The 27,502-nt window shown below is 45.3% G+C and overlaps 1 protein-coding gene across 3 annotated transcripts in view; it reads left to right on the top strand.

Annotated features, from left to right (window-relative positions):
* The window catches only part of GINM1 (glycosylated integral membrane protein 1), a 66,283-nt gene that overhangs the window by 33,111 nt on the left and 5,670 nt on the right, over window positions 1–27,502 (top strand). For 2 of the 3 annotated variants that reach the window (XM_077486684.1, XM_077486682.1), the window contains 4 exons: window positions 4,002–4,153; window positions 8,296–8,455; window positions 15,082–15,215; window positions 16,493–16,656. In XM_077486684.1, coding sequence (XP_077342810.1) covers window positions 4,002–4,153; window positions 8,296–8,455; window positions 15,082–15,215; window positions 16,493–16,656 — 610 coding nt within the window. The remainder of the gene's footprint in view (window positions 1–4,001; window positions 4,154–8,295; window positions 8,456–15,081; window positions 15,216–16,492; window positions 16,657–27,502) is intronic. The other variant, XM_077486683.1, reaches the window with a different exon arrangement.

Below are 27,502 nucleotides of genomic sequence, written 5' to 3'. Positions count from 1 at the left end.
TGGCTGAGTTTTCACCGGGTCAAAGAAAAAAAATGGGGAACACTGTGATGGGGACACAACAACGGTAAAATCGTAACCTTACTCATACAGTAGAGGACACAGGTAAAATATTCATAGATCCTGGGCTATAGACTTGTACCTTCAGGCGATTAGACACTGGCAAAGCTTTGGAGGCCATGTCTCCTTGCCTTCTCCCCTATAACCCTATCCCACTCCATGAGTACTTTGCGGATAAATCACTCTTAGCATAACCATTATTATGATCCCTTTTTTTAATTTTTTTTTTTTTTTTTTTTTTTTTTTTAATTCTCTAACTTTTCAATCATTTATCTTCCCTGCTTTCTAATGCCACAGATAGAAGCCGTGCACCAGGATGGGAGCCACCTTGATAAAACCTTGGGGCACTGGATTCTGCATAGACTCACCTTGCTCAACACTAAGGGGTTGATTATAGTAAAACTGGAGAGGGGAAAATCTGGTGTAATACTGCATAGAAACCAATCGGCCTCCAGGTTTTTTTTTTGTTTTTTTTTTTTTTCAATGCTTAATCGAGCAAGCTAAAGTTAGAAGCTGACTGGCTTCTGGATTTTCCACAAGAATTTCCAACAAAATATCTTGTCAGCCTGGAAAACACATGTTCCTTCTCTTGACCTACCTGTGCTCCTTTTCCCCCAATTAATCAAGAAATTCCCTAAATCGATGGCCTTCAGCCCAGCCTTAACAGTAGGGAAGGCTTTTTCTTGTCTTACAACTGGAAAGTGATAACAGATGACAGTCTTTCAGGCTGGGGAGGAGTGTTCCAGTCCCTCATGGTCCAGGTAATCTAGTTATCTGTGAAGGTCAAGCTCCTCATCAACATCCTGAAACTGGCTCTGCAATGCTGGACTCCCCTAATGCAAGTACAACCAGCCAGGGTGCAGTCAGACAATGCCATGGCTGTGTCCTATGTCAACTATCAAGGTGGCACCAGGGGTAATGCAGCCTTTAAGAAAGTAAGTTAGATAAACTAATACACATAATCTCACTGTTCAGCGATCCCTGCAGGCCACATCCCAGGAGTAGACTGCCACAGCCTGGATCAAGAGGAATGGGCCCATCACCCAGACATCTTCAATCTACTATGTCAGAAATGGGGGAACTCTGGATGTAGACATACTAACCCCCTGAGTCAACAACAAACTACCTCTCTTTGTGGCCAGGACCAAGTATCCTGGTATACAGACAACTGCTGGCCTCTCCCTAACAGGCCATAGCTGCTGTCTCAGGATCCTCTATTCCATCCTGCTTCTGTTTCTAGCTATAATGGCATGGCTGGTGAAGTCCAGGTCCTAAGAGATAGAGGGGGCTCTATGAGTCTGTTAATCCTGCTTTGCTGAAAGCAAGAAAAGCCACTTCCAGAAACCTCTATTATCGTACCTGGAAATTCTTCCCCCTTTTTTATTTTATTGTATTGTATTGTATTTATTTTGTTCTTTATTTTAAACTTTTTAGCAAAATGCAGATACCATTAAAAAACAAATCGACATGTCTTCAGGGAAAACCCCTTGTACAAATAGTACTAAAAGAAAAGCTGTGGCTACACAGGGACATAGCTGTAGAATTCAAGGAAATGTATCGGAACATATTGACCAACCAGAAGAGGGTTCCCAACAGAAAAAGCAGGGGCCCCTCTTCCACCTTCAGGGTTTGCCTTCCATATATATATATAGCTATAATTATGGGCCTCCAGAGTACGGGGGGGGAGCAGTAGAGTGAGAAAAGTTCAAGCAGGCACTCGACCCTAGAAGTCTCATACAATGGCCCTTGAGGCAGAAGCGGCCTCCCAGAAGGCAAGGATATCTTCCACTCGTCCACTATCTTTCCTCAATTTTGTGTAACTAAATGCTTATCGGGGGAGCAATAGGTTGCTTCCAGAAAAGCGGGGATGCAGGTCTTGGCAGCATTAACCACTTGACCACTGGGCACTTAAACCCCCTTAATAACCAGACCGATTTTCAGCTTTCGGTGCTCTCACATTTTGAATGACAACTACTCAGTCATGCAACACTGTACCTATATGAAATTTTTGTCTTTTTTTTCACACAAATAGCTTTCTTTTGGTGGTATTTAATCGCTGCTGGGTTTTTTATTTTTTTGTGCTATAAAAGAAAAAAGACCGAAAATTCTGTGTAAAAAAATAAAATAAAAAAATAATGAATTTTTTTTAGTTATAAAAATTTAGCAGATTTGTAATTTTTCTTCATAAATTTTGGGCATAATGTATACTACTACATATCTTCGGTAAAAAGAATTACAAATTGGTGGATATTATTTGGTGTTTGTGAAAGTTATAGAGTCCACAAGCTGTGGTGCCAATATCTGAAAATTGATCACACCTGAAGTACTGATGGCCTATCTAATTTCTTGAGACTCTAACATGCCAGAAAAGTACAAATACAAATACCCCCCAAAAGACCCCTTTTTGGAAAGAAGGCATGATGAGTTTTTTGAAGTTGTAATTTTTTTTCCCCACAATTCTATGCAAAATCAAGATTTTTTATTTTATTTTATTTTTTTCACAAAATTGTCATATTATCAGGTTATTTCTCACACACAGCATATGCATACCACAAATTACACCTCAAAACACATTCTGCTATTACTCCCGAGTATGGCAATACCACATGTGTGAGACTTTTACACAGCGTGGCCACATACAGAGGCCCAACATGCAGGGAGCACCATCAGGCGTTCTGGAGCACCCAGGCCAATTCTGACATTTTTCTCCTACATGTAAAAATCATCATTTATTTGCTAGAAAATTACATAGAACCCCAAAACATATGTGTTTTTTAGCAAAGACCCTGGAGAATACAATGATGGTCATTGCAACTTTTTATCTCGCACGGTATTTGCACAGCAATTTTTTTAACAGGTTTTTTTTTTTTTTTGGAAAAAAATGTGCTTAAAAAAAGACGACAAGTTAGCCCAATGTCACCCTTCAAAATTGCACACGCTCGTGGAATGGCGCCAAACGTCGCTACTTAAAAACCCCCATAGGCGACGCTTACTTTTTTTTACTGGTTACATGTTTTGAGTTAGAGGAGGTCTAGGGCCAAAATTATTGCTCTTGCTCTAACTTTCGCAGCGATACCTCACATGTGTGGTTTGAACACTGTTTTCATATGTTGGCGGGACTTACGTATGCGTTCGCTTCTGCATGCGAGCACATGGGGACAGGGGCACTTTAAAAAAAAAATTTTTAGTTTGACACTTTTTTTTTTCCCCCAAAATTTTTTTTTTATCACTTTTTTATTCCTATTACAAGGAATGTAAACATCCCTTGTAATAGGAATATGGCATGGCAAGTCCTTTTTAAAAAAAAAACAAAACGATTCTGGCTTTGATCGTATTGGCGAGTCGGTAGGGTGGCGGGAGGGGGGGGCGTCCCTTCTCGCCTCCTGTAAGAACGATCAAGAAGTGGAACAGCGGCAATGATCATTCTTATGGTGTAGGGAATCGCCGGCTGAAAAAGCTGATATCTGAATGCCTGTAGCTACAGGCATCATTCAGATATCCCCGCACAAACTCAAGGACGTCATATGACGGCGGGCGGGAAGTGGTTAAAATGCTTTTTTTTTTTAACACAAAGTTGTCCATTTTATACAATATTTCTAACATGTACATAACAAAATGACACCGCAAAACTACTCCTGAGTACGGCGATACCACATGTGTGAGACTTCCACAGCCTGGTCACATACAGAGCCTGAGTATGGCCGAGCATGGCTGGGTATCAGAGTATTACAGGGTATCACCGAGTATGGCTGGGTATGACAGAGCATTGCAGAGTATTGACAGGGCATTGCGGGGTTAATTGTCGGTGAGCATCGCTGTGTTTAATAAAAACAGAAGGTTTTTTGGGTTCGATGCATATACTGAAATATGAAATGCAGACTGCATACACTGCGTATAAAACTAACTTTGTTTTATTTATCGCAATCCAATAATTTTTGTTACAGTGGACTATGGATTGCCCTATGAGCCATTGAACGTGGTACATGAGGCTTTGGTTAGCATAAGATTACTCATTTTGCATCAGCCTATGAACTCTACTACTGGAGAAACTAAGATAATTTTTCAGCAAGAAGTGGTTGAAATTGATGGAAATCAGGTTAGTAAAAAAAAAAAAAAATGTTTTGTACTGTTGGTGTGACATAATTGCCATATCTCCATTTTATGAATGTACAGTGCCTTGAAAAATGATTCATACCCCTTGAAATTTTCCCTGTTTTGTGTGGAAACCAAAAACTTAAATGTATTTTATTAGTATTTTATGTAATAGACCAACACAAAGTGTAGTAATTGTGAAGTAGAAGGAAAATGATAAATGTTTTTCAATATTATTATTTTTTACAAAGATCTGAAAATTGTGGCGTGCATTTATATTCACTTTACTCTGATACCCTAACTAAAATCTAGTGGAACCAGTTGCTTTCAGAAGTCACCTAATTAGTAAATGATCCACCTGTGTGCAATTCAATTCAATATAACAGATGTTCTGTGAAGCCCTCAGAGGTTTTTTAGAGAACCTTAGTGAAAAAAACAGCATTATGAAGGCCAAGGAACACGCCAGACAGTGTCCAGCATTAACACCTGTCCAATAGTACCTGCCCAATCAGTGCCATCTATTAGTACTCACCAGTGGCCATCAGTGAAGGAGAAAACATTTTCACAAGAAAAACTTTTTTTTATTTTTTATTTTATTTTTTTATGTGGGTATTTTTTAGTTTGTTTAGCAAAAACTAAAAACCGCAGAGGTGATCGAATACCACCAAAATAAAGCTCTATTTGTGGGAACAAAATGATAAAAATTTAGTTTTGGGTACAGTGTTGTATGACCGCGCAATTGTCATTCAAAATGCATCAGCACTGAAAGCTCAAAATTGTCCTGGGCAGGAAGGGGTGAAAGTGCCTGGTATTGAAGCTGTTAAAGCAATGTTAGGTTATAAAAAATAAAAAAAATAAAAAATCCCAAGATTTGAACATCTCACGGAGCACTATTCAACCCATCATCCAAAAAATGGAAAGAGTATGGCACAACTGCAAACCTACCAAGACATGGCCGTCCACCCAAACTGACAGGCCGGGCAAGTGGAGCATTAATCAGAGAAGCAGCCAAGAGGCCCATGGTAACTCTGGAGGAGCTGCAGAGATCCACCACTCGGGTAGGAGAATCTGTCCACTGGACAACTATTAGTTGTGCACTTCAAAATCTGGTCTTTATAGAAGAGTGGCAAGAAGAAAGCCACTGTCAAAAGAAAGCCATAAGAAGTCCCCTTTGCAGTTTTCGGTGAACACAGCAAACATGTGGAAGGTGCTCTGGTCAAATGGGACCAAAACGGAACTTTTTGGCCTAAAAGCAAAATGCTGCATGTAGCGTAAAACTAACACTGCACATCACCCTGAACAACCCATCCCCACCATGAAACTTTGTGGTGGCAGCATCATGTTGTGGGGATGCTTTTATTCAGCAGGGATAGGGAAGCTGGTCAGAGTTGATTGGAAGATGGATGGAGCCAAATACAGGTGTTGGCCAACAATCCGATCTTGTGTACGAGGCTTAAGAGTCTGAAAAAGACTTGTGTCCATTTACACCTGCCGCCTTCTGGGTCCAGTCAGGCCCGCAAAAAAAAACGGGAGAGGCTCTTACGTTTAGGCGGAGCGGATTGGAGTTAGGCAGTTGTACGATAGTCTTCTTTCTTCTTTCAATTTAAAAAGTGAAACTTGTATATTCTATAGATTCATTACACATAGAGTGATATATTTCAAACATTTCTTTCTGTTAATTTTGACGATTACAGCTTGTGAAAACCCAAAATTCAGCATCTCAGAAAATTTAAATATGACATGAGACCAAAAAATATATATTTTTAATACAGGAATGTTGGCTTACTGAAATGTACAGTATAGTATGCACTCTATACTTGGGGCTACTTTTTGCATGAATGACTGCATCAATACAGCGTGGCATGGAGGTGATCAGCCTGTGACACTGCTGCAGTGTTATGGAAGCCAAGGTTGCTTTGATAGCGGCCTTCAGCTCGTCTGCATTGTTGGGTCTGTTCTCTGATTTTCCTCTTGACAATACCCCACAGATTCTCTATGGGGTTTAGGTCAGGTGAGTTTGTTGGCCAATTAAGCACAGTGATACCATGATCATTAAACCAGGTATTGGTAAGTTTGGCAGTGTGGACAGGTGCAAAGTCTTGCTGGAAAATGAAGTTGGCATCTCCATAAAGCTGGTCAGAAGAGGGAAGCATGAAGTGATCTAAAATTTCCAGATGACATTTCTCCACAAATCATTACTGACTGTGGAAACTTCACACTGGACCTCATGCAACTTGGATTCTGTACCTCTACACTCTTCCTCCAAACTCTGGGACCTTGATTTCCAAATGAAATGCAACATTTAATTTCATCTGCAAAGAGGACTTTGGACCATTGAGCAACCGCATTCTTTTTTTTATTTTTTATTTTTTTTTCTTCTTGGGCCCAGGTAAGACGCTTCTGATGTTGTCTCTGGTTCAGGAGTGGCTTGACAGAAGGAAGTTGTAGCCCATGTCCTGGATATGAAGCACTGACACCAGCCGTAGTTCACTCCTTTTAAATCTCCCCCAAATTCTTGAATGGCCTTTGCTACACAATCCTTTAAAGGCTGTGGTTATCCCTGTTGCTTGTGCACCTTTTTTCTACCACACTTTTGCCTTTCACTCAACTTTCCATTATTATGCTTGGATACAGCACTCTGTGTGTGAACAGCCAGTTTCTTTAGCAATGACCTTTTGTGGCTTACCCTACTTGTGGAGGGTGTCATTGACTGTCTGTCTTCTGGACAACTGTCAAGTCAGCATTCTTCCCCATTGTCTAACCTACTGAACCAGACTGAGAGACCATTTAAAGACTGGAGAAACCTTTTACAGGTGTTTTGAGTTAAACAGCTGATTCAAGTGTCACACCATGAGTCTACAATATTGAACTTTTTCACAATATTCCAATTTTCTGAGATACTGAATTCTGGGTTTTCACTAGTTGTAAGCCATAATTGTCAACATTTAAAAGAAAGAAATGCTTGAAATATATCCCGATGTAATGAATCTAATATGAGTTTCACTTATTTAATTGAATTACCAAAATAAACTAACTTTATGATGATATTCAAATTTTCTGAGATGCTCCTGTAAGTTTAGCATTCTTCACCTTTGTTCAGGTTCTGCAGATCACTAGTTGAGAGGGAGGGTAGAGAGAAAAAATGAATACCAAATGACAGCATTTAGAACAGAATTATGTGGGGTTGATTTACTAAAACTACAGTGTGCAAAATCTGTTTTTATGCAGAGCTTCATTAGATTTTATGCACTCCAGTTTTTTAGTAAATCCCTGTGTGTGCATTCTATTCTGTGATACTTTGGCTGTTGAATGAATTGATGTATGATTTGGCAAAGAGGGCTATGGTAACCTCAGGCAGAAATGGTCTAGATTGAAAACATGAAATAACTGCTGACCTCCAACTATATTGATGCGCTGTACAGAAAATCTAAAGTCAGGTAGATACTACCCAACAATCTATAACTTGCAAAGAAAGCTTGGTACCACAAGATTAGCAGAAACTGAAGGCTTGGGAGCACTTTGATGGAAAAAGGGGCAGAGAATGTTGCCAATAGTGATTGTAATGTCTTAACTGTTACAATAACTCGTTATACTCTCCTCTTTGCAGTGGTTTTGCACAGGGCAGCCTGGATCCTCCTCTTCTCAGGTCCCTTGCTGGAGCTTCTGGCCCCTCCATCCTGTCGAGTTCCACTTGCTGTGGGGGCACCTGAGCTGAGCTTCAGCCCTGCGTATCCATTTAGACACGGATCAGTGCTTCCCCTCTGCCCTTCTCTATCCTGATTGACTGAGTTTAATTGACAGCAGCAGGAGCCTATGGCGCCACTGCTATGTCAACCAGTCAGGAGGGAGCATCCTAGATGGCTGAGACATTTGTGGACATCGGTGGATAGAGGGGGAACTCGGGTAAGTATTAGGGTGGATAGAGGGGGAACTCGGGTAAGTATTAGGGAGGCTAAAGGGGCCTGCTCCACACAGAAGTCTTTTTATCTTAATGCATAGAATGCATTAAGATAAAAAAAAAACATCACTTTAAATAAGAGCTGCAAGTGAGATGCTAGTTTGCCATTATGTAATATATACTTGTGAACACAAGAAGAATTTACCCAGTGTTTTTTTTTTTTTTTTTTTTTTTTTTGATCATTATAGGTTTATCAAAATGTGACAGTGGAAATTAAACTAGTAGTCGGTAGAGATATGGAAGTACTTCAGCACATGATATCAACTGTAATTTTGAAAGATACTTGGCTTTACTCCTCCCCAAGGACCAGTGATGTTTTGTTTACCTTTCCGAATATACCGCAAGAAGGTGAGCTCCACTTTTAAATAATAAATGTGTCTACTTTTTTATTTACACTGCAGAGTTAAATTGTTACTTCCAGGCTGCATGCATTTTCATCTTCAGTATTTGAACATTCATAGAACGGTATAGTTGTATGCAGATATACTTCTATAACTAAATGGGATTCTGGAAGTTTGGAGAAATTTCTAGAAGCTGGAGGGCAGGAGGGTTGCTCTCCACACTTAAGGGAGTTTGGCCAATCCCCAGACAGTGGGCCTTGCATGGTGGCTGAGCCAGCCCTTACATATGGATGAGTCATGCCAGCAGGGGGTGTTGGATGGAAGATGGAGTGTTGTGGAGACTGTCAGCGGCCCTGGAGGGGAGCCCCTGGTCTGGAGCTTGGGCTGGCTTGGGAGGATCCTGACAGCAGTGCGGTTTGAAAGGAGTCTTACCTTAGAAGCAGCGGGAGCAAGGACAGTGTGAGTACATCAGCACATTTAGGGACTCATAAGGGGTGAGGGTGCAACATGTAGCAAGCCTTTCTGGAAGGCAATGTTGTGATTAATCTTTTATTTCACTTGCCCTGGGAGCTCTTTGGTGCAGCCGGGTGGGCTGGTGAAGAAACAGCTAGGTGGGGCTGACATTTTCTACAGTCAGTAGAGCTGGGATCAGTGTCTACAGGGAAGTTGGAGATTCTGGTTTACAGCTTACAACACTTTGTGCTACTTTCTAAGGTACTGGAGTTCCTAGTCCTTAATGGGATTTTTCACCTTTTATTATTAAGATTATCTTTTAAGACTGTCCTTGTTCAGGAAGAGGACACTTCTGAATCGTGTACATGTGTTTTTTTTTTTTTGTTTGTTTTTTTGCAGTTCAAGCTGGGAAACCCATAATTCCTATTCCCCATCCAAGTTATTACCCCTAATAAATCAACAAAAACCAAGCTCAAAGACTGTTCCTTGTGTTTGGAGAAAGTGTGGAAAATGCTTGTTGCCTGGCTGTGCAGGAGTGGGGAACCCAGTTATCTGCAACCACTGGGGGTAGTGCTACACTTTATATAATATAATAATAATATAATATATATATAATTCATTTTTTTCTTACTAGAATCCTATCCACAAATGTATTCTACCCAATATAAAATAAAAATAGTTTACTGTAACTTTTTAAAAAATTACATCAGTATTGCTGATCTGCAGTTAAAGTATAGTGCCTTTTTTGGCGTACGATCTGATCCCACCTGCACTAGTTGTAGCAGGGATCAGGCAGATCTGATACAACTCCTATGGAGGTGCCCAAAGTTGCATCTATATTGGAAGAAAGTTATAGAATCTCTTAACCGGGTCTTCCAGGTTCAGGTTCCTGAGGACCTTAAAGTGGTTGTAAACCCTTACAACACACTTTGACCTACAGGTAAGCGTAGATTAAGGCTTACCTGTAGGTCCAAGAAATATCTCCTAAACCTATACGGTTTAGGAGATATTTGCCCGAAGACCGGCACTGCTGTCTACGGCGCATGCGCCGTAGACAGCGGCGTGCAGGCGCACTGAGCACGGCATCGTCAACAAAGAAGATGCCACGCGTGTCGGCACCCGTGCGCATGCGCGACAGTGACGTCATCTCGGCTTCCCCCGAATGACAGCGGCGGAGCTGCGAGACCCCACCGAGAAGATGTATGCGCCGGACTACAGGGGACAGCGGTGACTTCGCTGGCTCCTGTGTCAGGTAAGTGACACATAATGGACTACTATGCAATGCATAGTAGTCCATTATGCTTTGCCTTTGAAGGGAATAAAAGAGGAAGTAAACCCATTAGGGTTTACTTCCTCTATAAACAATGCTTATTGGCTATATTAGATAACCTTCCAGTTGAGGATACCTCTAGACAGGCTATTGCTAGAGCCCTTTTTCAGGCCTGCAAATTATTCTGGGGCACTGGAAGTCTACAGACCCTCCCACAGTTAAGGAATGAATTACTCAAATGGGTGATACCATCCAACTTGAAGTTAATTTACCAACACAAAGGTAGTAGGGGAAAAGTTGATGATAAATTATGGTCCCCCTGGCTGGATGTTCCCGGTTTAGCCCCCGGTTGATCTTGTTCTGGACCGTATACTTTAACAGTTAAGAGACTACCGAACTATTTTGAGGATATTAAGTATTTTGAGGTCACATAGTAATGGTTGTAAAGCGATGCCTCTATTCTTAAGAGTGTACATTTGTGGTGCACATTGCTTTAAATGCACAAATGTTACTACTTGCAATCCCCCCCCCCCCCCCTTTTATATATTTTTTATTTTTTTTAGAAAGTTTGCACGTAATATACAGAAAAACAACTTCCATGAAACTTCCAAACTTACATTCCACATAACATTACATTCCACATAACTATGTGGATAACCAAATCGCAGTCTTCCTTGTGTAACTTAAAACCATGTACAAAGAAGTTCATTTGTATTCACTTGTGAGCTTTTTAACTTTAACCTTCTCGAGCTACTTCTGGCGGTTGTTCCCCAGCCTAAACAGATGGAAGCTACCTGCAAATGTGCTAGAGTATGAAGTCACTTGTAAGGCATAAGATGGGGTGTTTCATCCCACTGTAGGCCTAGCAAAGCACATACCATCATATGAGTTCTGAGGATTACCCAAAACGGGATGACCCTAAGCTAGGTGACACTTGCTAATAAGAGACTCACCTCCAGGCCGTAGGGCATTGCTTTTCGATGGAGCAATAACAGTACAACATTAAACATCTTCAGATGAACTTGTGGCCAGCGTTCATGATGTGCTTGCCTTCCTCAAACCAGGAATAGGGTAATGATAGTCAGCAGGCACAGGATCCTTAACTGTACATCAAACAAATGAGCGCTTTCTTGAGAAGCACTACAGCCTTCCAATGCTGGTGGAAAGTCTCTTGAGAAGGATATCTTTCAGGACCCTAAGGGCTGGATTCAGTTAGCCTACAAATAGATGAAGGCACAGCTCCAGGATGGCGATCTGTGATGTCATCCAGGCCTCTCTGAGGAGTAGGAAGTAGATCTACGGTGTCTCTGCCTGTTGCATTGTGACCATGGGGTCAGGTCTTGTTGAACAGAGATCCATGGCTCTGGTCGTGTGAATGTACTATACCACTCCGGCACAGCTACTCTGGGTATGCCTAGGGTATCATAAAAAGCCAGTAGTTCCGCCGGTGTACGAAGTAAGGCTGTTCGGTTCCCAATAGTTGCTGTTAAGCAGAAGGGGATCTTCCAGCGATATATATGATGCGTCTTTCCCTCAGCACATTTAGAAGGGGCGGAGCTATCGCCTGTGAAGTTTGATGGCGGATAAGTCTTGATAAATTTTATATTTGCGCGCCGTCATGTTGCAACTATTCCCCCCCCCCCCCCCCCATCTGGGGGTCTTCCTAAAAGAGTGTTGCAGATCGCCCAAACTGTTTGCTGTATCTGGGGCCCTTCCACAGACTCGGGAATCCCCCTGAATCTTAAGTTGTGTGTCCTTCCCCTATTGTCCAAATCCTCTAGATCAGTGATGGTGAACCTTGGCACCCCAGATGTTTTGGAACTACATTTCCCATGATGCTTAACTACACTGCAGAGTGCATGAGCATCATGGGAAATGTAGTTCCAAAACATCTGGGGTGCCAAGGTTTGCCATCACTGCTCTAGATGGTCAGTGCCTATATAGCAGTATCTGGTCCTGGGAGCTGGATACTTGTTGTGTTTGCTGTATGGCTGCTCCGTGAGACATGGCCGTCGCCTCCACGTGTTCCAGCCTGAATGCAACCACTCTGATCTCTGTCTTGAGATCTGAGATCACTGCAGAAAGTTTGGTTTTGATATCTAAAGCCACTAACCTTCTTGTTCTGAAGCCCTAGATGCCAGAGCTTCTCTCCTAAGCAGCCATCGCAGTCCGGTGCCAAACGACGACCCTACTACTTGCAATCTTTGTATACCTATTTTGCTCTGGACTTTGTATGGTTTTACTTCTTCTGCTCATTAAAATTATTTTGTTTGTCGGGGGAAAAAAGAAAAAAAAAAGTATAGTGCATTTTAGTGCTTACCTTAAAGTTGTTTTATGTCACATGTCACATGTTAATTTTTTGTGTGAGGTCATATTGCCATATATGCAGAGCTATGTGACCAACATGCTATCTCTAGTTTGCTGCTTTTGATGTGTGCCTGTGCAAGAAGCTTAGCCACATCTCCCAGGGAAGGAAGGACAGAGAAGGGGGGGGGGGGGGGGGATTGCTGAAGTATCCACCCTTCTATACTTTCAAACAACTAATGGAGCATTACTGGGTGCTACATTAAAGATTAAGTGCACCTAGTGGAAAAGCAAAAGGAGATAGAAAAGGAAACGGCTGATTTTGTTATGATGGTAAAATTTTGTTAATTATTTATCCCGTCCCATATTCTTCCTTTTTAAATACTGATTTGCTCTGTAACCACTGGAAGATGGTCTGCTTTTCAAGTCTGTAGACCCATTGCTCCCTTTGTAAAGCTTTGTGTAGATATGGCTGCCCATAAATTTTGTAAACTATACGTAGAGATGGGGGTTTTCAAAACATTAGCAAAATCCGTCAACATAATTTTCTTTAAGTGGATCGCTTTAAAATGTATATCTTGGGATATAAAAAACAAAACAAAAAAAAACAGTATGGGTTTCCATTAATGTTTACCTTTTTAAATTAGAAGAGCAGCAAGGGGGCTGCCATTCCTGATCTCCTAAAGATGTCAGTTGCCTGGCTGTTACGTTCTGGTGGATTCACTAATGATTCAGAACTCAAGCATTCATATAGGGAGAATAAAAGTAGTGTCTGAAGTTATCTGCACATTTATTCTGGGTTAGTACCTCCCAAGTATTAAAGGAAGAAAAGAGCCTCACAATAACAGCCAGGTAGTTGGCACTTCCAAAATGAGGAATTGGCCATGGCAGACTCTGGTTTTTCTCTGGAGACAGTTCTTCAGAAAGAAACGCAGACCTTAAAAGGCTGATCATCGAATATTGCCCATCTCCCAGTCACAGATCTGGGACAAGTATGCAGATTGGGAAAGTCGTGCCGCGTACACACGATCGGACAACCCGCCTAACTATGGCGGGAGTCCGCAGGACTTTTGAAATAAACGAACTTGCCTACACATGGAGAAAAGTCCCTTCATTTTGAATGTGGCTCCAGGTAGCCGGGACTAGCAAAGGAAGTGGATGTTGACACCTCGCTAGCCCTGTCACCTGGTAGGGATTTAAAGGGGAACCCCTACGCCAAAAAAAAACGACATCCATAGCAGTCCCTTATCCGAGCAAGCAGCCCGGCCGGTCAGGAAAGGGATTGGGGACGAGCGAGGGCCCCCTTCCTGAGCCGTACCAGGCCGCGTGCCCTCAACATGGGGGTGCTTTGGGGAGGGGGGTCCTGTGGCCCCCCCCACCCCAAAGCACCTGGTCCCCATGTTGATGAGGACAAGGACCTCTTCCTGACAACCCTGGTTGTTGGGGTCTGCGGTGGGGGGCTTATCGGAATCTGGGTGCCCCCTGATACTGGCCCCCCACCCTATGTGAATGAGTATGGGGTTCCTTGTACCCCCACCCATTCACATGGTGAAAAAAGTGTTAATAAAAAAAAACACAAGTTTTTAAAATTTATTAGACAGCTCCGGTGGTCATCTTCTGTCTTGGGGGAGTCTTCTTTTCCGTCTTGATGGGGTCTTCTCGCCGGACTCCTCCGCTATCTTCTGCTAGCTCTTTTACTAGCGGAGGAGGCCGGCTTTCTCCGCCGCCGTCCGGGGGTTTTCTTCCGACTTCGGGGTCTTGTCCCGCTCTTCGGTTCTTCTGCCGGGCCTCCGCTATCTTCTTATAGCTCTTTTACTAGCGTTGGCCCGGTCTTCTTTCTTTCGTTCTCTTTTAAAGGGGGCTCTCGGATTCCGCTAAGCCCCCCCACCTGCAGACCCCGACACCCAATGTTGTCGGGAAGAGGCCCTTGTCCTCAACATGGGGACAAGGTGCCGTGGGTTCCCCAAAGCACCCCCCATGTTGAGGGCACGCGGCCTGGTACGGCTTGTGGGGGGGGACACTTTCCTGACTGGCCGGGCCATGTGCTCAGATAAGGGTCTGCTATGGACTTTGGGGGGGACCCCCACGCCGGTTTTTCGGCGTAGGGGGGTTCCCCTTTAAATCCATACCAAGTGACGGAGCCAGCGAGGTGTCGACATTGACTTCCTTCGCTAGTCCTGGCTACCTGGAGCCACGTTCAAAATGAACAGACTTTTCTCCGTGTGGGCAAGTCCGTTCATCTCAAAAGTCCGGCGGACTAGCACACAGACGGGTGGATTGTCCGCCGGACTGCCGAGTCTGGTGGACAATTTTGAGTCAAAACTTCTTTCTAAGTCTGCCGGACTTTTGGAAAGAAAAAGTCAGCCAGAACCCACACACGAGCGGATTGTCCGGCGGACTCTGGTCCGCCGGATAGTCTGATCGTGTGTGTGCTCGGCCTTAGAAGTAATCCTCTGCATACATGTTTCAGGTCAGGGACTCCAAAAGCTGTCAGAATGATAGCTAGACAATTACCACTTTTAAAAGAGGGTTTAGTAAGGGCAGCTTCCTTTGTTTCTCTACAGACCTTTCTCTGACTTCTCTTCTCTTTGACTTCTTTTCTCCAGCAGGTGACCATGTTCCACAGGAAACCACCAGGGATTATAATATAAGGCAGAACACGACTATGGATGAAGATCCATTTCCAGGAAAGCTTCCAGAAACCCCTCTCCAAGCAGTGATCACAGCTTCATCCTATAAGGTGAGGTTAATGTCTGAGTATTTTGATTTTAACTTTTTGAGTTTAGGTACGTTAAGAAAATCCCATAGCAGTTTACAGAACAAACAACCTTCTCTGTGTGACATTGTATTGTTTTTGGAGTCCACTTGACTGCAATAGTCCTGGAAGGTTGCATACCTGTGTGGATTCTCCTACTCTTCATATCTCTGCCGTGAGCTTTTATCTAAACCAAAACAGATAAATCTCATTCCATAATTTTGCTTTTGAGATGGTTATCTCTCTTGTTGCCACTAGATGAATATATGTGCTGAATATATGCTGATAGAGCATGAATATAATCTGCTGTATTGTTTGCGGGGGGGGGGGGGAGAGGAGATACTAGAGATGCTAAAATTATGAATTATATCATATATATATATAATATTCATCCTATTAAATTTTTTTTAGCCTACTCCTATTAACTTGGATACTGACATTTGTATTGTCATTACCCACTGTAGGCTCCCTGTTTTTCACTTCAAGAAGGCTTGCTTTAACAAAGTATTACAATTAATAAGTTTTCATAACTATCAGTCAATATAAAACTGGCTTTGAAGTTTTAAATGAATTGGTGTTAGATTAGGCAGAGGTGAGGAACTGTACAATTTTGACAGGAGTAAAAAGTGATCTAAAAAAAAAAAACCTCATATAAGGCACACTCTCTAATCTTGTAGATTACATTGAAATCAGGTAAATTAGGTAGACTTGCCATTTTAAGCACAGTAGCAAGGTTTGCTGGTATGCATTGGCAGTCCACTGAGTGCTTTCCTTAGGCCGCGTACACACGGGCGGACTGTTCGCCCAACTTTGTCCGCTGAACAGTGTTTCAGCGGACAGTCCGCTCGTGTGTGGGCTTCAGCGGACAGTCTGACGAACAAAGTTTTTCGGAATTTCCGTAAGACAGCAAGTTTCAGCGGACAGTCCGCTCGTGTGTAGGCTTGTTCGACAAACTAAGTTTCGCGCATGCTCAGAAAGGATTTACACGGCGAAGGTTGCATTGCAGTGTATTGGACATCGAATTTCTCGTCCCGTCGTACGTGCCGTTCACGTCATCGCGCACGCTTTCAGCGGACTGTTCGTTCATCGTGTGTGGTCAAGTCCGTTCATGCAAATTTTGAGCGGACTGTTTGACTAACAAAGTTGGGCGAACAGTCCGCCCCTGTGTACGCGGCCTAAGTCTTCAGTCTTGGCTACTATATTAAGATATATTCATTTCATAAAAGATGTGTTTAAAACCACTTTTGTCTGATATCTTCTAGGTGATGTGCCAATTTGCAGATGATCTGAGAGAAAAACTCTGTCTTATGTGGAACGCGTTATATCCTGTCTTAATTAACTTTATAGAAGTTTTTATTGTGGGAGTGATTGCTGCTGCTATTGTCTTACAGCTACTAAAGTTGATTTATCCATCAAGAGAACACAAGTAAGATTTAAATAATATCTAGAAGTGTTACATACCGTAGTTGGTAAGGTCGAAAACACACAAGTCGATCAAGTCCAACTTGTGCGCGCTTTTATATCAATATTGCATTGTATATCCCTGTATGTTTTGGTAGTTTAGGTACCTATATAATAGTTTTTTTTAATTATCTATGCTCCCTGCTGAAACCACTGCTTGTGGAAGAGCATTCCACATTCTTACCGCTCTTATCGTAAAGAACCCTTTACGCAGTTTCTGGGTAAATCTCTTTTCCTCTAATTTTAGTGAATGACCAGGAGTCTTTTTAAATGCTCTTTCACTGAAAAGTTTTATCCCTATTGTGGGGTCACCAGCACGGTATTCGTACATTGAAATCATATCCCCTCTCAAGCGTCTCTTCTCCAGAGAGAATGAGTGCTTGTAATCATTCCTCATATCTAAGATCCTCCAGTCCCTTTTATGAGCTTTGAAAAAATAAAAGCGCAGAGCTCATTCTATAAATAATCATACAAATTGAAAGTGCAAAACTAGTGTCAATAAATAAACAAAATATAGTCACATATAAGTGAAGTGTACAATTAAAAATTGGTGAAAATGGGCGTGGCTAATCAGCGGATGTAACCGGAACGTGTCTCTCCTCCGCTCCGCCGAGTATCCTGACATTGATTTTGTGGTGCACAGCATCTAACCGCTTAGGACCTGCAAAATTGGTCTCTATAGCCCTGAGGACCACACCGCATGATTGGGCATTCTGCTGCCCATCGCTACGATGACCAGGAGGAACAGGGAGGCGAAAGGAGCTGGAGACGAGCTGAGCCAAGATGGTGCTGGCCCGCAACGCACTTTCAAAGAGTTATACAAGGAGGCCACACAGAAGCTCCTCTATGGTGGCAAATCATATAAAGATGCCTTGGCAGCAATGCCGGACGCAGGGGGAACACTTGGGAGCCCCGATGAGGCAGATGACACCATACCATTGGCGGATTGTCCCCACAGTGGAACACAGCGAGTACCCCTAGAGACATTTTTTTGCTGGGCCTCATGCATCCTCTCCTACTAACGGTGATGAGCCTGAACCTACTCTCAGGGATATTTTCTCAGCTGTAACCTCCTGTAATCAGTCTATCACTGCACTTTCTGATGACATTAAGGGGTTGAAAGCGGAAATCTCCTATGTGCATCATGACATGCAAAAACTTAGGGAGAGGATAGTTGCACAAGAGGGCAGAATAAGCACAATGGAGGATGATATGGCTCCCATGCATTTAAAATACAACTGCAACATTCTGCCCGTTTTGACGATTTGGAAAATCGCATGAGGTGCAATAATGTACGCGCTCTGGGCATTCAAGAAAGGACAGAGTGCAAGAATCCTGTGGCCTTTATTGAGCAATGGCTTGTTTCCACATTTGGCAATGACGCCTTCTCCCCACTATTTGCTGTGGAAAGAGCACCGTCTCGTCCTCGGCCATCGGGCAATCGCCCCCCTGCCTTTCTGTTTAAACTGTTGAATTACAAAGACAGACACAATTCAGTCTAAAGCCAGAACCATGGGCGACAAGATGGAGATAGATAATGCTAAAGTTTCCTTGTTTCCAAAGCAAAAAGAAGACTGACGTCCCAAAATAAGGAGAGAAGGAAAGTCCAGAGTCTGGCTTGGGGTGAGATTTAATTACCATAAGTGGTATTCCCGAGCCAGACTCGGGATCGCTTCGCTGGATCAATGTAAGGGTTACTTACCTTGTACCCTGGATCCAGTGATTTCTCCCTGCTGCGACGCACAGGGGCTGAGTTTGGCGCCAAATTCAAAAAGTTAAAAACACAGTATACTGTAATCTTACAGATTATAGTACTGTATCAAATAATTACACATCCCCTTTGTCCCTAGTGGTTTCTCCTGTGTCCTGCATGCAGTTTTATATTATAAATACTGTTCTTTATGCCAGGAAACTGGAAATTGTCCATAGCAACCAAAAAATGTCCGTTTACATCAAAAGTGGTTATAGACCAGCTAGAAAACGGCAATAATAAATTAGAATCACTCGCAGAATTGATGATGAATTTCCCCACAAATTATTATCGCTCAACCACTAAAAGTAATGACCGTGACAATTCTGCAACTCAGCATATTTCAGTGTTTTTAAATACACTATTGAATAATTTTAAATATTATTGTTATATATATATATATATATATATATATATATATATATATTATAATATATCTCAAATTTTATCATACTGGGGATGTCTATTAGACTCTTGTTTGGATGGATTTAAGTGAATTATTTCTAAGAATTACAGGCCTACAATATAAAACGCCAAATTTCCATGCAAAATAAGGGAACCGCTTTCAGCACCTAAAATCTGAAATGATCATACCGCCAGAAAGTTAAGGAACACAGTGGGCACCCCCCAAGGACTTGAAATTTTGGGTATATCAGAAGTATTTTTCAGTCTTATGGGCTCTAAAGCAGTGGTCATCAACCCTGTCCTCGGGGCCCACTAACAGGCCAGGTTTGCAAGCTAACTGAAATACATTACAGGCGATATAATTTGCTGCTCAGTGATTGCAATATTCTAGTCTACATCTGCCGAAGGTGATACATAAAACCTGGCCTGTTACTGGGCCCTGAGGACAAGGTTGATGACCACCAAGGCTGGTGCAAGAATTTTTGATACCCTAGGCCAGGCATGTCCAAAGTCCGGCCCGCGGTCCGGTTTTGAGCGGCCCGCCTGGTTATTTAAACATCTACATCTTTTGTGGCCCCCGGCGATCTCCCAGCGCCGGGGTCACAAAAGATATATAGTCCAGCTGCCTTGGATGGAGGAGGCAGGATGAGTGCCGTGCACACAGGCTGAGAATTTCCTGTGTACATGGCAGCTGTAATAGGAAGTCCCATCTCTGCCATTGGACGACTGTTCTGTCCATCAGAGGAGGCGGGACTTTCTCTTAAAGGGGCCGTTGTGTAAACAGGAAATTCTCCTGTAGGATGTCTTTGGCGTTCGTCCTGCCCTCCATGGCTGCACTGATGGTAATGGTGGCTGCATTCCTGGCAATTGCAATTGTGGGGCTGCATTCCTGGCAATTGCAATTGTGGGGCTGCATTCCTGGCAATTGTGGGGCTGCATTCCTGGCAATTGTGGGGCTGCATTCCTGGCAATGGTGGCTGCATTCGTGGGGCTGCATTCCTGGCAATGGTGGCTGCATTCGTGGGGCTGCATTCCTGGCAATGGTGGCTGCATTCGTGGGGCTGCATTCCTGGCAATGGTGGCTGCATTCGTGGGGCTGCATTCCGGGCAATGGTGGCTGCATTCGTGGGGCTGCATTCCGGGCAATGGTGGCTGCATTCGTGGGGCTGCATTCCGGGCAATGGTGGCTGCATTCGTGGGGCTGCATTCCGGGCAATGGTGGCTGCATTCGTGGGGCTGCATTCCGGGCAATGGTGGCTGCATTCGTGGGGCTGCATTCCGGGCAATGGTGGCTGCATTCGTGGGGCTGCATTCCGGGCAATGGTGGCTGCATTCGTGGGGCTGCATTCCGGGCAATTGTGGGGCTGCATTCCGGGCAATTGTGGGGCTGCATTCCGGGCAATTGTGGGGCTGCATTCCGGGCAATTGTGGGGCTGCATTCCGGGCAATTGTGGGGCTGCATTCCTGGCAATGGTGGCTGCATTCGTGGGGCTGCATTCCTGGCAATGGTGGCTGCATTCGTGGGGCTGCATTCCTGGCAATGGTGGCTGCATTCGTGGGGCTGCATTCCTGGCAATGGTGGCTGCATGCGTGGGGCTGCATTCCTGGCAATGGTGGCTGCATTCGTGGGGCTGCATTCCTGGCAATGGTGGCTGCATTCGTGGGGCTGCATTCCTGGCAATGGTGGCTGCATTCGTGGGGCTGCATTCCTGGCAATGGTGGCTGCATTCGTGGGGCTGCATTCCTGGCAATGGTGGCTGCATTCGTGGGGCTGCATTCCTGGCAATGGTGGCTGCATTCGTGGGGCTGCATTCCGGGCAATGGTGGCTGCATTCGTGGGGCTGCATTCCGGGCAATGGTGGCTGCATTCGTGGGGCTGCATTCCGGGCAATGGTGGCTGCATTCGTGGGGCTGCATTCCGGGCAATGGTGGCTGCATTCGTGGGGCTGCATTCCGGGCAATGGTGGCTGCATTCGTGGGGCTGCATTCCGGGCATTCGTGGGGCTGCATTCCGGGCAATTGTGGGGCTGCATTCCGGGCAATTGTGGGGCTGCATTCCGGGCAATTGTGGGGCTGCATTCCGGGCAATTGTGGGGCTGCATTCCGGGCAATTGTGGGGCTGCATTCCGGGCAATTGTGGGGCTGCATTCCGGGCAATTGTGGGGCTGCATTCCGGGCAATTGTGGGGCTGCATTCCGGGCAATGGTGGGTGAATTTCTAGCAATGGTGGGGCTGCATTCCTGGCAATGGTGGGTCTGCAGATGGGCACTGACCCTTATTTTGCTTCAGTTTTTTATTTAAAATTAAAAAAAAATTTTCCTGAAGCTTCCCTCTTAAAGTGAAGGTGCGTGTTATACCCCAAAAAATACGGTGTATCCAAATAATACACTTGAGTTCATCTCTTCACCACACACAGCCACAAAGGCATGAGAATTCTTGTTGGGTAGTGCATTAGTGCTCGGCCGAACACACTTAGACCGAATTTTAATGGTTCAAAGAATGTCAGGCAAAATGGTCGGCCCTCAAGCATGTTCAGTTCATCAAATCTGGCCCTATTTGAAAAAAGTTTGGACACCCCTGCCCTAGGCGAAACCTAATTTTGCTGCCCCCCTTGACGCCGTCCTCTTTGCTCTATCCATGTATACCCCACCTTTTTAACGAAGTGCCCATCAAATGCAGTCCTACTAGCACCCATCAGTGCAGCCTATCAGTGCCCATGAATCAATGTTTGCTTGCTTCCATTCATTTGGGAGTCGGGACACAAACGCAGTCCTATGCCACTGCTGTGCCTCTGACACTATGTGTGAACGGAGCGGTGGCTGCCTGCTGATGCTGACTTAGTTGCTCGCTGAAGAGAGTAGGAACACCAGTGGCCAAGCCCCCTAGAAGTTTGCCTAGCTGTAGCACAGGCCCTGATGAACACTGCTCTAAAGGACCCAAGCCTGGGAATAGCTTTGGTAGAAGCAACAGGTTGATCCTCCTAGTTTTAAAATCTTATGCACCACATCCTTAAGACTCAACGATCTCTTTAACTTGGGAGAAACTGCAGAACTATTTCAACGCCTCTGAGAAAAGCTTGTCTGTGAGGGACTGGAGCAACTCAGAATCATACAGAGTCTCTAGCTGCCAATGCCTTGAAGCAGTCCAGGTACAGAATTTGTAGGGCAAGACATAGGAGTGCACTTATGGCCTCTGCGATCAGAGTCTGCAACTGTTTTGGACCATAAAGTCTTGCATAACTATAGTAAAAGTCACCTGAGAGGGCAGGGAAGCCAGCCACACCTGACCGAGCTAAGGAGAACTCCTGAAGATGGGATAGATTCTAGGAGCAGAGGGCAACATGATTTAAATGTGTAGATCTCATCTGCATTAGTAGTGTGTGTGAGCTGGGGCCACCCAGTACAGCATGACTGTTCCACTTGTGTTTTTGGGATTCAGAAAGGTTCTAAATGCCTGGTGGTAAGGTGACTTAAGGCTTCCCGTACTGACAAAAAAAACCAAGCCTGCTAGTAACCGGAGAGGATGGCATGGTCAGAGGTGACCAAAATCATTGGAGGTGAGCAGCAAGTATGGGTTGAAGATCAAGTTGTGACTTTCCAAAGTGGGGAGAATGCTTCCTCAATGCTATACAGCAAGAAAGAGCATGGGTGCACCTAGAGGATGTGATCAGAACACAGTGTTTAAATTTCCCCATGTCCTGTGGAATGGGTTAAATGTGCCCAGAGACCTATATATACTTGATGTAACTCCTGATGCGTAACTCAATTGGCCCACCCAGAAAATGAGGCTAAAGCAATAGAGCAAGTGCAAAAACCCTGCGGGTGGCTCTCGACATTGAAAGAACTCTGTGGCTAACTTTTACCAGAAGTCTGGAAAGTGCACTAGTACCTAATGGTGGTTACTTCCAGGCTAACCTGGAAACATCCAGTGGGGTCCAGACACAGCACTCCAAAAGCCAGGCGGAGTAAGACAATCCTGGATAGGTCACTGTGGTGTCCCCATAACCCTGGCTGGTGGTTGTAGGAGTCTGCGGGCAGTATGCCAATTGGTATCTGGAAGCCCCCATTAACCACCTATGCCAATGAGTATGGGGAAGTACCCCTACCCATTCACCAAAAAAAGCGAGTACTGTGTTGTCGGGACAAGTCTGATCATTGGAGTAAAGCAGGCTGTGTTCCCAACATAGCAAAGGAACTGACCACTGTGTTCGACTGTTTAGTGTGGTCAGTTTTTTTTATTTTATTGAAAAATGATTGCATCCATTGAGTATATAAAAAAAAAAAAAAATAGGAGTTTTTGTACTCACCATAAAATCCTTTTCTCTGTAATTCACCGACCGACACAGCTCCTCTCTATAACAAAATGGGTTGTTAGCCCCATCACTGGAGATTACTAGGCAAAGTTGTAATACAACACTTCAGAACTTTTAGTTACATCCAGGGGGTGGTCCCCAGGCTACAATCCTCAGTCTGTCCTAGCAGCCGCAGTACGTCAAGAAGCAGTATAACGTAAAGAGAAAAAAAAAAAGGAGGGGTGGGTGCTGTGTCGGTCGGTGAATTACAGAGAAAAGGATTTTACGGTGAGTACAAAAAAAAAAATCCTATTTTCTCTTATATTCACTGACCTACACAGCTCCTCTCTGTAACAAAAGGGGACGTCCCCAAGCAATGCCAAACGAGGGATGGGGAAAAAGCATAAAAACTTCATCCACCATGGCAAGTGGGAACTAGTGAAACTAAACCCACAAAAAAAAACAGGAGTGCGTGAAAAACCACCACAAAATAACCAGGTCTCCTCACCCGGAGTGATCCCCAAGACCACAACCAACTGCGGAAGTAATGCAACAGTGCATTAACATAACAATACTGCGTTTTTTCGAAAAACCAGGAAAAAATATTGATTGCATATTCAATTGCAACTACACAGCCGCCTGCAAAACTTTGTGGCCAAAACCGGCATCCGCCGATGCACTGACGTCTACCTTGTAGAACTTGGTAAACATATATGGACAGACAACCAGGTCGCCGCCTTATACACCTGAGCGACCGACTCTTGGTATCGAAAGGCCCAAGACATTTCGATTGCCTTTGTGGAGTGGGCCATGACTGGAAAGGGGGGCACCTGCCCCTTCAAGGCATAAGCTTGTACTACAATCTGTCTGATCCACCAGGAAATGGTGGCCGACGAGACCAAAACAAACAGTGAGTCTGATTTCCAAAAGGGAGCCGTGGCAGCCAAATACTCCCTCAGGGCCCTAACCACGTCCAGAGCGTGAAGGGCCACCTCTTTGGGGTGCTTCGGCTTAGGACACAGCGATGTCCTCATTGATATGAAAAGCCGAGACCACTTTTGGTAGAAAGGATGGTTGCGGACGCAATACCACCTTATCCCTGTGGATAACCAGATAGGGCGACTTGCAAGACAAGGTTGCCAATTCCGTAACCCTCCTGGCCGATGTGATGGCCACTAGAAAGACCACTTTCTGGTAAAGAGTCAAAAGGGGAATCTCCCCCGATATTCTCAAACGGCGGTTTCTGAAGCGCCGACAACACCAGGTTCAAATCCCATGGAGGTAACTGTGGACGCACCGGAGGGACTACATGTCGTACCCCCTGAACGAAGGTACTCACTAAGGAGTGCAATGCCAGGGGTCGTTGAGAAAAAAGACAGCTAAGGCTGAGATTTGCCCTTTGATTGCCATTAAGCACAATCTCTGGTCCACTCCTTGATGGAGAAACGGCAGGATCCTGGATATGGAAAAGGAGCGCGGATGCCATCCTTTCTCCTCACACATGGAGATGTAGGCCTTCCAGGTACGATGGTATATCTTCCAAGAAGATGATTTTCGTGCCCTCAACATAGTTGGAATCACAGAGTCCGACAGATCCCGATTCCTCAACACCTGGCCATCAAAGCCAGCGATGGTAAAGCAGGATGGAAGATTGGACCTTGAGATAGGAGGTCCTCTCACAACGGCAGTTACCAGGGAGCGTCTGCCACCAAAGGCACCAGGTCTGAAACCAAGGACGCTGAGGCCAATCTGGGGCAACCAGTATTACTGGGATCCCCTCGGCTTCTACTCTGCGAAGCAGACGTGGCAACAGTTTCGGTGGAGGAAAGGCGTAGATCAGCTGGTACCGATCCCACGGAGCCACCAGCACGTCTGCCCACGGATCTCTTGTCCTGGGCACGAATCTTGGCACCTTCCGATTGAGACGGGAGGCAAGTAGATCCACATCTGGTGTTCCCCCACTTCAGGCACAGGAGCCTGAATGTCTCCGGATGCAATGCCCATTCTCCTGGGTCCAGCATCTGTCAACTCAGTCCACCTGCCAGTTCTCCACTCCCGGGATGTAAATGGCCGACAGGGCCGGTACGTGCCGATCTGCCCACCGAAGTATGTGAGTGACCTGTATCTTGAGCGGACGCCCTTGAAGACTCACAGACCATGTGTGGAGACACAGCCTGATCGCTCTCAATTCGAGCAGATTGATCGGCAACTCTGATTCTTTCGTCGACCGGAGGCCTTGAGCCGACTGAACCCCCATCACTCCACCCCAGCCGGATAGACTGGCGTCTGTAGTGATCACCGTCCATTTCAGAGGAAGGAACGATTTTCCGGACTAAATCACCGGGGACCTCAACCACCAGATCAGAGAGTCCCTGACTGGCTGGCTCACCTGGATCTGTCGATCTAGGGACAACTGAGATTTGTCCCATTTTAACAAGATCTCCTTCTGCAGTACTCTGGTGTGGAACTGGGCGTAGGGTACTGCCTTGAAGGAGGCCATCATGAGTCCCAGTACTCGCATGCAAAACCGGAGCGACAACCACTTGTGGTTCATCAGTAGTTTGACCGCAGATCTGAGAGTCTGCAATTTGTCTGAAGGGAGAAAAACTCTCGCTTCCCTGGAGTCCAACAGCAAACCTAGGTTCAACAGCCACCCAAATTCCTGGAGGGTCTGCATGGTGATCACCATATCCTCCTCTAATTCTGAGGCGGAAGATGCTCTCAGGAGGAGATAGTCTAGGTAGCCCACGATTGCAATTCCACATTGTCTCAGCAACGCCAGTACTTTGGTCTGGCATTAGCCCGCCGCTTTTTTTTTATGCCTGGTCAGCAGACCAGCATTTTAGCCAAATCAGGCACCTCAGCTGACAATGAAGCCCTGGATAACAGAGGGAGAGTTTCCAAGGCCGTGTCAGACGTACTTAAGGCCTTGTACTAGTTGGTCTGCTATTTCCACGCAGACAGGGGAAGCCTGTTACTCTCCCAATTCGCAGTGCAAAAGTTTTGCCCACTCAGTCAGTGCCTGCTACACCAGTGCGGATGCCAGTGCAGGTCGCACGGCTGACCCCACAACCGTAAACAAGGAACAAGCCACCGCCTCTGCCTTCCTGTCCATGGGATCCTTGAATGCAGGAGTCCCCTCAACCAGGATCGTGGTTACTTACATTATTTAACCTGGATACTGGGGGGGTCCACGGCCGGAGTAGCCGACCATTTCTTGAGAAGGCTTTCCTCAAAAGGGTAACGCACCGCCATGTATTTGGGGACCGAAAAGGTCCGTTGCGGGTGACCCCATAAATTAACTTGTCAAAATAAGTCAGATACGGGAATACCTTAGGTGAACGTGCTGGCTTGCGGGACCCAAAAGGGACTGGCTCCTGAATCTTCAGGGTATCACGCACAGCTGTGATAAGTGCTCCAACAAACGCTTTGTCACGCACAGACCTGGACGGGGACTCATCCTCACTGTCCTGGTCAGCGACAGAGCAGGGGTCTCCGGCCTCAGCAGGACCCGAGTCTGTGTCAGAGCTCTCCCCAGAGGACGGGGGGGGCAGGGGGCGCTTTTTAGCACCTTTCTTCCCCCGCACCGCCTCTATCTTGGCAAGAAACGAATTGAGGACCGCCGTCAGGATGTCCATGGGGACCACGCAGTCCGCAGGTGACCGGTTTGCAATTGCATGGATTTCGGGGGAAGAAATGCCAGTTTCTGAAGCCATGCTGACCCTACCCTGTTTGCCACCTGAAGGGGACGTAGGACAGTGACAGTCCCACCCTCCTTGCTGCCGCTGACTGAGGAGTTCTAACCCGCCGCAATCACCGCCCTGAGGAGTTCTGCGCTGTTTTACAGCAGTGCCTGTAAATCCCTAGCGTTCCCAGATGCAGAGGGAACCAAAGCTGTGTTGGTGGCAGTCCGTCAGCACGATCAGTGAACGATCGCTGTGCGATCTGAAAAAGTGTCCAGATTGCACAGAAAGCCTCCTAGCGCTCTGGGGTGACAAAACAGGAAGCTGAGGGCACTGGAGCTGCTGCTGCTAGAGCACAAAAAACATGGTCCAGCTTCAAGAAAATGGCCGCCAGTGTTCTGAATAGGGAATTACCAGGAAAATGGCGTGGAGCATTCTGTCCCTTGCCCACACTGAAAATGGCTGCCAGCCAGCGCCATGAGAAGCTGAAAGAAAGCATGTGGCAGACACAGCGCTGCACCAACACAGGGGCAATCTATGCACAGCCACCCCTGTGAGGGGGGGGGGGGGGGAGGAGGGGAGTTAGGGACAGGGGAGAGAAGTGAGGGGCCGTCCTCCCAGGGAATGCCCAGCTGCTCAACCCTTCCGAGACAGGGAGAGCTGTACTTACCAGTCCTGAAGA

Source organism: Lithobates pipiens, unplaced genomic scaffold, assembly GCF_037356315.1.
Source record: "Lithobates pipiens isolate NorthernLeopardFrog02 unplaced genomic scaffold, aLitPip1_a1.2 Scaffold_18, whole genome shotgun sequence".
In the NCBI taxonomy this organism is placed as follows: domain Eukaryota; kingdom Metazoa; phylum Chordata; class Amphibia; order Anura; family Ranidae; genus Lithobates; species Lithobates pipiens.
Note: the sequence above shows the minus strand (reverse complement) of the source record. Positions and strands in the feature narration are given on the sequence as shown.